This window comes from Bison bison, unplaced genomic scaffold (genome assembly GCF_000754665.1).
Source record: "Bison bison bison isolate TAMUID 2011002044 unplaced genomic scaffold, Bison_UMD1.0 scf7180017864180, whole genome shotgun sequence".
NCBI classification, from domain to species: domain Eukaryota; kingdom Metazoa; phylum Chordata; class Mammalia; order Artiodactyla; family Bovidae; genus Bison; species Bison bison.
The window spans coordinates 3,422,355-3,434,975 of NW_011494752.1; the positions used below are offsets into that span (position 1 = coordinate 3,422,355).

Genomic DNA, 12,621 nt, shown 5'->3' on the forward strand with positions numbered 1-12,621 from the left:
GGCCCCATGAGGAGGGACGTGAACGGAGTGACCAAGAGCAGGTTTGAGGTGTGCGCTTAGGGCGCGGGGGGTGGGGCGGGGCGGGTGCTAGGGTCCCGTGAGGAAGACTATTTCCGCTCTCATGCCCCGGAAAATTCGCTCCGCACCGAATCTCCTCTTTCGCCTGGCGCCGTCACCCACTGGCCTCGGGCTGCCACACTTCTCTCCCTTTTCTCGCCACCCAGAAGCTCAGTGCAGCCTGGCTTCCCTTGTCCTCCCGGCTGGTCGCCTCCTGCGTCTTCCACTCGCGGGCCCCGGCGGGGGATTAGCTCTGGCGCCCTAATTCCCCCTCCCCCCAATATCATTCAGCTTTCCATTCTTTACACAACCCTTGGCTTGCCTCCCTTCACCCGGCAGAAAAAGCATCACAGCTGCGATCGACCGGAGGGACCTCGTTTCTTTTCTTTTTGCCACTTTATTCTTGAAGCGAGGGGGAAATTATGTGCCCGGGACTTTTTCTCTGAGTTTGAGAGACTGGTTAAACTAGGGGAGTAGGGGTGGTATACTGAGATGATAGAAACGTCCACGGGTTTTCGGTGCTGTGTGGTCTGGGTATTGTTCTGGTACTTCCTCTTCTTTCCCGTGTGGTCCGTACTTCTGTAGCTCATTGTTTCTGGGAACTCTTAGATGTGTACAGGCTTCGAGATTGGGACGAAGGTCTGAGAGACTTAAGAAAATCCTTTCAAGTCCCTTGGTCTCTGAGAACTTTTCCTCTGACGAGAGAGGTTTATAGTAATGGAATTATGGAATGGATGAAGAAATAAAACATCTGAAAGCGTCTTTAGGGAGTAGGCAGTGTTGGGAAATGATTCCTTTGGGAAGTGAAGTATTGTAACTACAGGTGAATTACTGTAGTATAGTAATATACTGGGAGGTTTGTTGAGTGAACAAGAAAGAGAAACAACAGCAAGAAGAGTAAATGTTACCTGGCCTTTTTGGACAGAGAATCAGGTTGACCTGGCATCACTCACATTCAGTGTGGCCCTCACTTAATGTTTTTCTTCATTTTCATTTGAAGGATGAAATTGTAAGACAGACAAAAGTTTCAGGAAACTTGTCAACGAAGCGTAGAGGATGAAATCGTTACCTAAGGGTCTTCAGTTTAATCTTTTCCTTGATTTCTTTTTATGCTTATGGAGAAAATATTTTAATTTACCCACAAAGATCAAGACAGGAAGTGTTTGGGGAGAGTTTAAATTCAGAGCTACAACGTTACTACAGCGCCAGGAGTGGAGAAAATCAGGTAGTTTATGTTTGTGTTTACTTTAATAGAACTTTATGTTGCCCTGATGTAGAGAGACCCAGAAAGCTTAATTTATGATGGTTTCATATTCAGTACTACTGTAGAAGGCCAGACTGTCGTTAGAATTACCAAATAGACATTTAACAGTTAACAGAAATCTTCAAAGGGAAACCCAAATACTGAAGAATTGAGTGGAGGATAGCCTTTTGCCATTGCAGTCAGTTCTTTATCATTTTGCTATTCACTTTTAGGTTGTGTGAGTGATTGTTGGAAAGAGTTCTTTTGTAGTTTGTGCTTTAAAATTGTATCACTATATCCTGTTTTTATACTTATATTTTAATTTGTAGTTTATCTGTACTGGTGGTTCTAAAATAATAAGAAAATGTATTGCTTTATTAAGCATATCTGTTTGTGTTGATTGGTATTAACTGGGAATCAAAGTTTTCTGAAAATGTCTGAGAAGAACAATAAGAATGAGGGAGGGAACACCACTCCTTCTACAGTGTTTGTGATTAAAATGTTTATTTGTAAACAAAAAGCTACTCTTACTATGATGTGAAGTGTTAATTTTTGTTGTTGTTCATTCTCCAAGTCAGTATCTGACTCTTCATGACCCCATGGAAGTGTTCATGCTGGAATACAAATGAGAAGGAACTGCAAATGATACCTGTTAATGAGTTTCATTATCTGAGTATTTTTTTAAATCATGTACCCCTTAATGACCTAATTCACAAATAATAAAACAATAAACTATTTGGTCTCTCATGAAATAATACACTTATTGCTAATACATTGAAAACATTTAAAATATTTACTTTCAGTGGATAAAAGATGTAGATAAGATAAACAGGCTTTCAGTATCTAAAAATTTACATCACATTTTTTTAATTCTCAAAATCTCAGAAGGTTTTTAAAAGAGTGATAATTTTACAATTTTAAGTATGTAGCTTTGAGGATTTTTCTGAGTGTAGGAAATTTCTGTAGCAAATATATAACAACTGATTTCAAGTTAGCAATGGTTAATACAAAACGTGAAAGATTATTTTCTTTTGCTTGGCCACTTTTTTGGGGGGGATAACTAAAACTTTTTTGTTTAATTATTTAAAGTGTTTTTATAGGGAATATTCTTGTGTATTATGCTTTTGGATGTTGTTAAGTGCCGGCCACACACTTTAAATCTCACACTCAGTTAGAACGGTAAAAAGCAAAACAAAATATTTTTTTAAGTTAAATCGGAGGAGAAGACTACCTATTAGGCAGCTGTATAGCATCCTGTGAAATAGCCAAGTAGATGACTGTTGGATAAAAGAGTTTAAAAAAGATATGCAGATGTGAAAATTGTTTTTGTTGTGTCACTTTGGCATTAGATTACACACTAATAACGCTTATAAGTTAAAATAATGTATACTAAATTGTTTTAGTCTATTAATTGAAACTCATTCAAATACTTGTATATTACTTATAGTACACTTTGTTTTGTGGCAACTTTTGATAATTACCTTTCAAATTTAAAAATGGTTATTCAGTGTGTCCTGTATGTCAGGTGCACTGGGCTAGATGTTTTTACCTCTGTTACTTCTAATTTTCCCAATTCTATTTTGAGGAAAGCTAGGGCCTGACAAGTATTCAAGTTGCACAGCTAGTACATTGGGAAGCCAAGATTCCAATCTGCATTTTTTTTTTTACTCCACTCTATCATTCTGGTCTGTTTTTAGCATTACATAGCATACAAGCTCATAAAATGTGAAAAAGAGCTTTTCTGAAGTTCTTTATCCAGCATGTTTTATTTTGCTTTGCTATTGAGAGAATATAGCTGCCCTTCATTTTAAGCACTGTAGCTAGTACTATCTTAACATAGTGACATTAATGACAGACACGTGTCTGGCTAGCCCTTGAATCCAAGTTTAGATTTTTTTCAGTTAAGCCTCTCCACTTTGTCATACTCTTAGTTAGCTCCATTATAAGAATGTAGTACTGTTGGAGGAAAATTCTATCTTATTTGGATTTATTAAAAAGTATAACCTAAGAAAAGTATAGTAGTAACATTCACTGACATTCTCATACTATTTTACAGTTTAATCAGTGCCTAGAGAAGTTAAGACTCATATAGTTAGGAAGTGATAAGTTCCAGTTTGGGTATTTTGGAACACTGGGCATCATTTTATTTATTTATTTTTTTCATTACACATCACTGTTGCTCTGATGAATCTATAATACTAAAGTTTGCTTGATTAGGTTGTAATATTTCTTTACCTGCTTCATTTTACTTCTTCAGTTTGTCCAAAATAAGAAAAATCATAAACTGTTTTGTGGTAGAAAGAACATACTTCATTGGGAGTTACCAGAACTTGATTTAGTTAATATTGATTTTTGTCAACCAACTGACTATAGCGTTGGTCATCTCTTTCACTTCTCCGGTTTGGTCATTTACCTCCTCTGTAAGAAAAAGAAGTTAAAATCAATTACTGAGGTTCCATTTATTCCAGATCCTATGAATCTAATTTTTTATTGAAAGCTGACCTTGGTCATTTCTTCTGAAATAGCCACTTCAGTATTTGTTAAAGTTTGTAGGCTCAGTCACACAGTTTAGTTAAGACTGCAGTAATGACCCTTTTTTCCCTTAAGGTTTTATCTTCTAATCTAAAGAACATTCTGCATAGTAAATAACCGTATTTTCCAAGTTGGTACATGTGGAAAATGTTGTGTATATTTTCCAGTGGGTCAGAGTCATTTGTTTCACTCTATTTGAAAGGCATTGCAATGAATGGGAAGAGAACTAGTAAAAGTAAGGAATTTTGTTTTTAACACTTTAGAGATTAGTTTGAAAGCAATTACCTATTACCTAACAGTAGTAAATGGCAACCCACTCTAGTGTTCTTGCCTGGAGAATCCCAGGGACGGCAGAGCCTGGTGGGCTTCTGTCTATGAGGTCGCACAGAGTCGGACACGACTGAAGCGACTTAGCGGCAGCAGCGGCACCAACATTACTATAGAAAATCGAAATCAGAAGTGTGCTTTTTGGGCTCATTCAGACAATCTGTTCTTTTTCGAATAGTGTTACTGATGTTTATTTTACAATCATAGGTGCTTTTGAAGCACAGTACATTGTGTCATGTACTTATATTGTGTTCACTCATTACTTAAAAATAAACATGTTTGTATCTTGCTTCAGTATACATAAGATAAACAGCTAGGTACTGGAAATTGTGCTTAATCCATTAAGTCATTAAATTTTTTTAACTTGGCAGAGACTTTACAAAATGTATGGTTGATATTTAAGTCCTTCATTATAAGATGTAATCTATTTCTACATTGAAGATTTTCATTCATTAAAGCAGTATTTCTGTTAGAAGTATCCACACTTTTAAAGTCATGTCTTCATGTTCTAGGCCATTTGTCAGTTTTTAGCTGTTGGTGTTGTTTTTTAATCTTAATTTTAAAAATCCTTCTATTTTCATCTTCAGAGTTGTGTCTTTTCAAATTTTGGTATTATTTTTCTTGCAGATTAATGAGTAGTTTTTAAATTCCTAGCCCTTGGATTACTGTTTCTCAACTGGTGACAGATTGGAAACTAAATTAAAAATTTCAGTAATCTAACTAGTACTGTGGTTTTGCAAGGGTATTTTTAGATGTCCAAAATAAAATATTCCGTTACACTAGGAAAATCCAAGGGAGGGAGGAAGAAGAAAGAATGCCCTTAAACTGACCAAATTTAGCTTCTTGTGCATAGTTGCCTTTACACTGTTTTCCTAGTTAATATCCCAGACTTCATAAATTCTTAGATCAGACCCCCACCCAAAAATCACCTCAGAAAAATGAAGGCATCCAACGTGGTTTGTTTTTTTTCCAACTGGTGGTTTTATATCTTAATGCACTGGGACCCATTTGATAAAAAGATTTTAACTTGATAATAGCCACTAACAGTAGGTGGTAGTATTGAACTGCGCAGTAGTATTTGTGCTTGATTCATGTGGCTTAATTATATAACGTTAACAAATATATGTATTTAAATGCAATAAATCCAAAACAGATTTGCATTAGCTCTTGAAGACTATTTCTGTTAAAAGAGTGGTACTGCTGGCTAGTTATTTTCAGCACATATCAAATAACTATTTAGCAGGCATGTGATTTAAAGCTATAGGTAAGTAATCTCTTTATTCCCTAATCATATTTCCTCTAATTTGATTTTATGATATTTTGTTGTCTTTATTAAGCCTCATATTTGACAGTTGTAATCAGGTGGAAATATAATTAATTTAATCCATTTTGCTGTCTTTTAAGTTTCTATGAAGTAAAAGTCACCTATTTATAAAACGTGGTAGACAAGGATTATCAGTTATGAAACAGATATTGGCTGTGTCTTCTGTCATTTTTGTCCTAGATCCCAGGAATTTCTAGTAAAAACTAAAAAAGGGAAATAGAACACTATGAAAGTAAATAGTATATTGATCTTATGCATTACTTTGGTGCTAAGACACAAGTCCTATCTAATGAGGTGAAGATAGGCAATATATCAAATGCCTGCCCAATTTTATATTATCAGATATACCACCTGTTATGATATTTGCTGGTGAGCGAAACTTTCTGATCAACCAAAGTATGCAGGCAGATATAATTTCACAATCATTTAAAAGTAAAAAACGGAAAAGCATTCTCAGTTTCTTACTTGTAATTTGCAATAGTAAGAATATGCCATAAGGTGAGGTAAGGTGAAGTCGCTCAGTTGTGTCCGACTCTTCGCAGCCCCACGGACTGTAGCCTACCAGGCTCTTCCATCTGCGGGATTTTCCAGGCAAGAGTACTGGAGTCGGTTGCCATTTCCTTCTCCAGGGGATCTTCCTGACCCAGGGATTGAACCCAGGTCTCCCGCATTGTAGGCGGACACTTTACCATCTGAGCCACCAGGGAAGTCTATGGCTATTTTTGGAGAAGGAAATGGCAACCCACTCCAGTGTTCTTGCCTGGAGAATCCCAGGGACAGAGGAGCCTGGTGGGCTGCTGTCTATGGGGTTGCACAGAGTCGGACACGACTGAAGTGACTTAGCAGCAGCATGGCTATTCTGAGTGGCTTTGAGTTTGTTTTACTGTATGCAGAATGAGAGAATTTATGTGACAGGAGGGACAGGCAAAAAGAAAGCAGTAAAATTTCTAGATTAGAGCAGGCTTTTAAATGTAGAATACCTCTTCCCTCTAGGGAAGGTCATTGCCAACTGCTTTTATTCTGAATTGCAGTTACCAACAAAGAGCCAGGTTTGTTTTATTTTTTGTCTTTTTTGCTTTGTTCAGATGGGTGGGGTGAAGAAAAAGAGAAGAGATTTACAGTTCCTTGAAAATTAACAATGTAATGTTAAGTATAAATGTTAGTTAGCTACAGTTCTCTGTTAGAATATGTTATCCTTTTTTTGTCATCTTATTTTTTGAGCCAGATCATCTACATATTTTAATGTTCTAATTTTGAAGTTAATTTGAGTAAGGAGAGAATGAAAACATTAAGATGACATCTTTAGGGTTTTATAGAAAGGAATAATTTCTTAACTAGGAAACACTTGCCATAAGTGTTTTATATACACATATACATGTGTATCTGTGTGCCTGAGGGTAGATTGTCTCTCTGTACCTCCGTTGTCTCAACTCTAAGGTTCCTTCTAGCATGGAGATTGTATGATTCTCTCTCAATAAATCCCCCAGGTTGCTGTGAGTTGGAAATTAGATATTCAGTTTATTGCCAGTGTTCTTATATTTGTTTCTATTACAGTAAACACAAAACAGCCTTTGTGACCTGACCTTATATTTATTTATTAAATACTATTATATATAAATATTCTTTATTTTATATACACTTTATTTCATTTTTGGCTGTGCTGAGTCTTTGTTGCTATGTGGGCTTTTCTCTAGTTGCAGCCAGCAGGGGCTACTCTCTGGTTGCAGTGTGGGCTTCTCATTGCAGTGGCTTCTCTTGCATGGAAAGAGCCTGGACTTAGGGCATGGGCTTCAGCAGTCTCAGCACATGGGCTCAGTAGTTGAGGCTCCTAGACTCTAGGAGGAGGAGGGGACGACAGAGGATGAGATGACTGGATGGCATCATCGACTCGATGCACATGAGTTTGGGTGAACTCTGGGAGTTGGAGATGGACAGGGAGACCTGGCGTGCTGCGATTCATGGGGCTGCAAAGAGTTGGACACGACTGAGTGACTAAACTGAACTGAGACTCTAGAGCACAGGCTTAATAGTTGTGTTACTGGAGCTTGGTTGCTCTGCAGCATGTGGGGTCTTCTCAGATCGGGGATCAAACATGTGCCTCCTGCATTGGCAGGTGGATTCTTTACCACTGAGTCATCAGGGAAGCCCCTCTGAACCTATACGTGTATATCTGTTTACAGATATGGTTGTTGTTCAGTCACCAAGTCTTGTCCGACTCTATTTCCCAGAGTTTGTCCAAGTTCATGTCCAATGAATCGGTATACCATCCAACCATCTCATCCTCTGTTGCCCTCTTCTCCTTTTGCCTTCAGTCTTTCCTATTTTCAGGATCTTTTCCAATGAATCAGCTGTGTGGATCAGGTGGCCAAAGTATTGAAGCTTCAGCTTCAGCAGTAGTCCTTCCAAAGAGTGTTCAGGATTGATTTCCTTTAAGATTGACTGGTTTGATCTCCTTGTTTTCCAAGGGACTCTCAAGAGTCTTCTCTAGCACCACAGTTCGAAAGCATCAGCTCTTTGTCGCTCTGCTTTCTTTATTGTCCATCTTTCACATCCGTACATGACTACTGGAAAGATCATAGCCTTGACTATATGGACCTTTGTCGGCAAAGTGATGCCTTTTCAACACACTGTCTGGGTTTGTCATAGCTTTCCTGCCAAGAAGTAATCATCTTCTAATGCAGTCATCATCCACAGCGATTTTATAGCCTAAAAAGAGGAAATCTGTTGCTGCTTCCACCTCTTCCCCTTCTATTTACCATAAAGTGATGGGACCAGATGCCATGATCTTAGTTTTTTGAATGTTCAGTTTTAAGCTGATTTTTTCACTCTCCTCCTTCACCCTCATCAAGAGACTCTAGTTCCTTTTTGCTCTCTGCCATTAGAGTGGTATCATCTGCATATCTGAGGTTGATGTTTCTCCCGGCAGTCTTGATTCCGGCTTGTGTGTGCTTCATCCAGCCCAGCATTTTGCATGATGTGCTCTGCATGTAAGTTAAATAAACAGGATGACAATAAACAGCCTTGTCGTACTCCTTTCTCAATCCTGAACCAGTTAGTTGTTCCATACAGGGTTCTAACTGTTGCTTCTTGACCCGCATACAGGTTTCTCAGGAGATAGGTAAGGTGGTCTGGTATTCCCATCTCTTGAAGAGTTTTCCACAGTTTGTTATAGGGGCTTCCCTGGTGGCTCAGAGGTTAAAGCATCTGCCTCCAATGCGGGAGACCCGGGTTCGATCCCTGGGTTGGGAAGATCCGCTGGAGAAGGAAATGGTAACCCACTCCAGTATTCTTGCCATGGAGAATCCCATGGACGGAGAAGCCTGGTAGGCTACAGTCCATGGGGTCGCAAAGAGTCGGATACGACTGAGCGACTTGACTTTCACTTTCACAGTTTGTTATGATCCACACAGTCAAAGGCTTTAGTGTAGTCAGTGAAACAGAGGTAGATGTTTTTCTGGAATTCTCTTGCTTTCTGTATGATTCAGCGAATGTTGGCAATTTGATCTCTGGTTCCTGTGCCTTTTCTAAACCCAGCTTGAACATCTGAAAGTTCTCAGTTCACATAATGCTGAAGCCTACCTTGGAGGATTTTGAGCATAGCCTTATTAGCATAGGAAATGAGTGTAATTGTTCAGTGGTTTGAACATTCTTTAGTACTGCCCTTCTTGGGAATTGGGATGAGGATTGACCTTTTCCAGTCATGTGGCCATTGCTGAGTTTTCCAAATTTGCTGACATATTGAGTGCAGCACTTTAATAGCATCAGATACGGTATATTTGTCTGAATGATTTTTGCCAAGGAGTGAAGAATAGGTATGATTGTGTGATATCCTGGAGTTTAATGTGTTACGATTCACTTTTTAATATTTTTGGAATTTATATACTTGTATAAAGAGAACCTATTTAAAAGCATTAGCTTTAAGTCTGAGTTTGTACCCTGGCTTTGCCATGTACCATCTGTATGACCTTAGTGTGCATGTGTGCTTGGTTGCTCAGTTGTGTCTGACTCTTTGTGACCCCGTGAACTGTGTCTCACCGGGCTCTTCTGTCCACGGGATTCTCCAGGCAAGATTATTGGAGTGGGTTGCCGTTTTCTCCCCCAGGGGATCTTCTCGACCCAGAGATCAAACCTGGGTCTCCTGCATTGGCAGGCGCATTTTTACCACTGAGCCATGTGGGAAGAAGCCCTGTATGACCTAAGACAAGTCATTTAATCTCTCAAATTCTCAAATTTTCAATATCTAAAAAATGGGTATAAAACCTACTACACTGGGTAATAAAGATTAAATTCTATGATGTTTTTATAACATTGAGCAAACATTGTGCATGATCTGTTGTATGATAAAGGCTCAATAAATGATGCCTATTATGATATTACTTTCTGGAGTGAAAGTGGTTTTGAGTAGACTTCGTAAATCATTGTTTTAAATGCTTTAAAGGAATATACTATTTAAAGGAAAAAGTATTATAAAGGAAAGAATGTAACTAATGATTTCTTTTAACCGGATTCAATATTATACGTTGGGTTTATTGGACAGGAACACCTATGAATTTTAATCAGTGTAGTTGAACCTATGAAGTTTAATCAGTAATAATTTGATGATGTTTATATGGAGTTTATACTGTAACCATTATTGTGTTCACTGTTAGGCAGATGTGGGTAAATGTCTCCTAAGATGAGAATCTGGAACCAAATTGTAAGTTGACATTTAAAACAGTCAGCATTTACCCAAGAAACTGGTCATTCTTCCTTTTCTGGTTTGTAGAAAATAAAGCTATGGCATGACTGAACATGGACAAGTACGTAGAGATGCATTTATTTATTTATTTTTAAGAGCACTGCATTGCTAATACCCTTTCCCCACACTCATCCTTGTCAGTTTTTTTTGAAAGTTATTTACATGCCTTCATATAAAGACACTTCTGTTGCAAAAATCACATCATAGATTGTTTCTGCAGCCCATTTGTAGGAAGGAAACCTGATATATTTTGGAAGTGTCCTTGCATAAGTTGAAGCATTTATTTAATAATGTAACATTCCTAACACATTATCATGAATGGTAACTTCAGGAAGAAAAGGGACTTAATATTCAGTATTCTTAGTTACAGCTGACTGGAGTTATACAAAAGCAGCTTCCCAAATCTAGATCTACACAACAACAAAAAATGCAATTTTACCGAGGTCAACACATTCTTTAAGAAAGAATAATTGTATTTAGATTATTTGCCTCAAAAGGTGGATTAAAGGCCCTAAATGACATAAATTTCATCTGAGCACATCAGTTTCTGGTCCAGACAGAAAAATCTGGCCTAAATATAGGAGTGAAGAACTCAAGGGACCTTCTCTTTGCACTACTGTAAACCCACACTGCACACTGGGGAAAACTTCTCTGTCTTTACAGCTCTTAAATAACGTTTCCAGTATCTATTTCCCTACCTTATTACAAACTGGATTAATACAGTGTTTTATGCCCATTATACCTCTGTTGAAACAAAAAAGATTAAACCTAAAACTCTTACTTTAAAAAAAAATTTATTTTTGGCTATGCTGGGTCTTCCGTGCTACACAGGCTTTTCTCTGGTTGTGGTGGGCAGGGGCTGCTCTCCAGTTGTGATGTGCAGGCTTCAGGAGATGTGGCTCAACAGTTGTGGTTCCTGGGCTCTAGAGCACAGGCTGGATAGATGTGGCAAACGGGCTTAGTTGCTCCTCAGCCTGTAGGATCTTCCTGGGCCAGGCACTGAACCCGTGTCTCCTTCATTTGCAGAGGGATTCTTTACCACTGAGCCACCAGGGAAGCCCCTAAAATAATACTCTGTGACTTAAATGGACAGCGTTAAGGAGGAATAAATGAAACTGGATTTAATTTATGGCAACCGAATTGCACAGTAGAGATAAATAAGTAGCAATCTGAATTAGACATTTAGACTCACCAGTGAAGTTTTTTGTACAATACTAATCCCTTGGAAGAATACTAAGTTAATTTGTATTTACAACTTGAACTCCATAGGGAAATCAGTTTACATATCACGGATTTGCCATCATAAAACCAATAGCTCTTTTCAGGTTTCTGTCCTGTCCTAGATGTTTTAGCCCTAGAAGCAAGAGCAGTAGCTAATGTATAGCACCTAAAATACGGTTATTTTACAACTTGCACATTTTACAACTGAAACACATTCAGTTATACTAATGAAACCATCATACCACGCTACAGCCTCTCAAACTACCAAGAACAAATATATCTGGGAACTCAACAAAGCTAATCTGACCTTGTCTGGGGCACAGAAATTCTCAGTCTAGAAAACCAGGGCATGCTGTTGGTAGGAGTTCAGTTCTGTTTAAATTTTATTTAGCATTAGTAATAGAGTTTTGCCAAGAAAATAAACTGGTCATAGCAAACACCCTCTTCCAACAACACAAGAGAAGACTCTACACATGGACTTGACCAGATGGCCAACACCAAAATCAGATTGATTATATTCTTTGCAGCCAAAGATGGAGAAGCTCTATACAGTCAGCAAAAACAAGACCAGGAGCTGACTGTGGCTCAGATCATGAACTCCTTAATTACCAAATTCAGACTGAAATTGAAGAAAGTAGGGAAAACCACTAGACCATTCAGGTATGACCTAAATCAAATCCCTTATGATTAAACAGTGGAAGTGAGAAATAGATTTAAGGGCCTAGATCTGATAAAGTGCCTGATGAACTATGGACTGAGGTTCGTGGTATTGTACAGGAGACAGGGATCAAGACCATCCCCATGGAAAAGAAATGCAAAAAAGCAAAATGGCTGTCTGGGGAGACCTTACAAATAGCTGTGAAAAGAAGAGAAGCCAAAAGCAAAGGAGAAAAGGAAAGATATAAGCATCTGAATGCAGAGTTCCAAAGAATAGCAAGAAGAGATAAGAAAGCCTTCCTCAGCAATCAGTGCAAAGAAATAGAGGAAAACAACAGAATGGGAAAGACTAGAAATCTCTTGAAGAAAATTAGAGATACCAAGGGAACATTTCATGCAAAGATGGGCTCAAAATGGTATGGACCTAACAGAAGCAGAAGATATTAAGAAAGCGGTGGCAAGAATACACAGAAGAACTGTACAAAAAAGATCTTCATGACCCAGATAATCATGATGGTGTGA

At 38.2% G+C, this 12,621-nt stretch overlaps 1 protein-coding gene across 3 annotated transcripts in view; it reads left to right on the forward strand.

Moving 5' to 3' along the window:
• The window catches only part of FBXL20 (F-box and leucine-rich repeat protein 20), a 106,056-nt gene that overhangs the window by 887 nt on the left and 92,548 nt on the right, over positions 1-12,621 (forward strand). The window contains exon 1 of one of the 3 annotated variants that reach the window (XM_010842673.1): positions 7-48. The exons of 1 other annotated variant lie outside the window; for it this stretch is intronic. In XM_010842673.1, the coding sequence (XP_010840975.1) occupies positions 7-48 (42 nt within the window). Of the gene's footprint in view, positions 1-6; positions 49-1,118; positions 1,283-12,621 lie in introns of those variants that run through there. One more of the 3 variants, XM_010842674.1, reaches the window with a different exon arrangement.